This window comes from Seriola lalandi, unplaced genomic scaffold (genome assembly GCF_002814215.2).
Source record: "Seriola lalandi dorsalis isolate HSWRI2012SDOR001 ecotype SW California unplaced genomic scaffold, Sedor1 jcf7180002054630, whole genome shotgun sequence".
NCBI classification, from domain to species: Eukaryota; Metazoa; Chordata; class Actinopteri; order Carangiformes; family Carangidae; genus Seriola; species Seriola lalandi.
The window spans coordinates 1458120-1460213 of NW_019525183.1; the positions used below are offsets into that span (position 1 = coordinate 1458120).

Here is a 2094-nt window from a genome sequence, read left to right on the forward strand (position 1 = left end):
GGACTCAGTCAGCCCTCTCTCTAACAGGGACTGCAAAAACAAGAGGACCCCCTGTGCCCCACAAGAGACCGGGGTCCGGCCTGTCTCCGCACACCACTGGCAAAACCGCTCCCATCGGCCAGCATAAAGCGCTCTGGTAGAGGGGGCCCTAGCTGCCTGTAGGGTAGCCATAACGGCAGGACTCAAGCCGCAGGGCGGCTCCCGTCCAAGGGCCAGGCATGTAACCTGTAAACTCCCTGATTCCGGTGCCAGAGCTCTCCCAAAGAGGTCTACCTGGGCCCTCCCAAACCGAGCCCAAATGGCCTTCACAACCTGTGGGTGAAGTCGCCACTCCCCTGGCCGGGGGCCGCCCCTGGACAGGAGATCTGCTGCCACATTCGCCACTCCTGGCAAGTAGATGGCTTTCAGGGACACACCCTGAGCATGAGCCCAGAGGAGGATTTTGTGCGTCCCGTCGTGCAGGGACCTTGACCGCAGCCCCCCTTGGTGGTTGATGTAAGCGACCACGGTTGAATCGTCGGTGCGAACCGACACATGCTTCCCCTGAATTACCAGAAGGAAATGCACCAAGGCCCGATACACTGCCTCCAGTTCGAGCAGGTTGATGTGAGTACCCCTCCAAAGGGGGGCCCCCCAGCCTGCCTCTGAGGCGTCCGTAGTTATGGTCACCCTTGAACACGCCGGGCCCAACGGGACACCTTCCCTGAGGCCCAGGGCAGTGGTCCACCGTGCCACTGCCGGAAGACAAGTCGAGGACACCGGGATAGCCCTCAGGCCATCCTCGTGGGGGCTCACTCTGTGCCCGGCAAGCCGACGTTGCAGAGGCCGCATGTGAAGCGACCCCAGGGGCACCACCTGGGATGCTGCTGCCATGAGGCCCAACAGCCTCCGGGCACACTTCACTGTAATGTGCTTGCCCACAGTTAACTGTGACGAGCTCTCCATCAGCACCACTGTTCTTTTCTGGGTCAGGATAGCTCTGAGCGAGGCCGAATCCAGAACCGAACCTAAATATTCCACCCGCAGCCCCAGGTTCTCGAGGTGGCTCAACACTGTCATGGTGTCGAGCTGAGCCTGATGCTCGGTTGGGGAGCAAATCGACCAGTCGTCCGGGTAATTCAAGATATGAATCCCCTGGCGACGCAGAGGGGCCAGCGCTGCCTCCATGCACTTTGTGAAGGTGCGAGGAGACAAGGACAGGCCGAATGGGAGGACGTTGTACTCATAGGCGTTGCCTCGAAAGAAAAAACGGAGGTACTTCCTGTGGCCCCTGTGTATGGGAATGTGGAAGTACGCGTCGCGCAGGTCCACTGCAGTGAACCGGTCCCCACGCCTTACAGATGACATAAGACGTGACGGACGAAGCATACGGAAGGGCAGGCGTTTCAGGAAGTGATTGAACTTCTTCAGGTTCAAGATAGGATGCAGGCCGCCGTCCTTCTTTGGAACCAGGAAATAGGTTGAATAAAACCCTTTGTGCGCCTCGCCGTTGGGGACGGGTGTTATCGCCCCCTTCTGTAGAAGGGCCGCAACCTCTGTCGTGCAGGAAAGTAGGGTCAATTCCCAAAAACGGAGGTGGTCTGGTTCTGAACTGGAGTCTGTACCCAGACTCCAGCGTATTCAGCACCCAAGGGCACTGAGTACACTGGCGCCGGTGAGCAAGGTGCTGAGGAGTGAAGCGTGAGGCCGGAGGCTGGCAACCATCAGCGACGGCCCTGACCCCCCAACTGACTGAGGCCTGGTGCCCCCAAGGCGAACAGTTCCACTGCGGACATCACGAAAGGAACGTCGGCGAGCCAGATTGCCCCATCGACTGACCAAGGGCTCGGGCATGTGCACTGGTACCCCGCAGTAACATGTCTGCCACACGGAGCATCTCATCACCTGGGTCCGCTGAAGCCAAATCCTGCAGCAGGCCTTCCAAATAAAGCAGCAACAAGGAATCAGTGCACGCCAACCTGGCTGCCAGAGCTGAGGCATGATAAGCTCTGCGGAGCTGGTTATCAGTTGCCCTGCAGCGTCTGTTAGGGTGAGTGGCATCCCTGCCAGCCCTTGCCACAGCGCCTGCTAACATAGCAAAGGTGGGGCCCACTC

The 2094-nt window shown here is 59.4% G+C and overlaps 1 protein-coding gene and 1 long non-coding RNA gene across 4 annotated transcripts in view; both read right to left on the minus strand.

Annotated features, from left to right (window-relative positions):
- The window catches only part of LOC111665274 (uncharacterized), a 33498-nt gene that overhangs the window by 24083 nt on the left and 7321 nt on the right, over nt 1-2094 (minus strand). The window lies entirely within an intron of this gene.
- Nucleotides 9-2094, minus strand: part of LOC147818341 (uncharacterized) — an 8863-nt gene continuing 6777 nt past the window's right edge. Inside the window, exons 6-7 of the mRNA XM_087177672.1 lie at nt 58-1609; nt 9-20 (exon numbers count right to left, since the gene is read on the minus strand). Coding sequence (XP_087033798.1) covers nt 9-20; nt 58-1609 — 1564 coding nt within the window. The remainder of the gene's footprint in view (nt 21-57; nt 1610-2094) is intronic.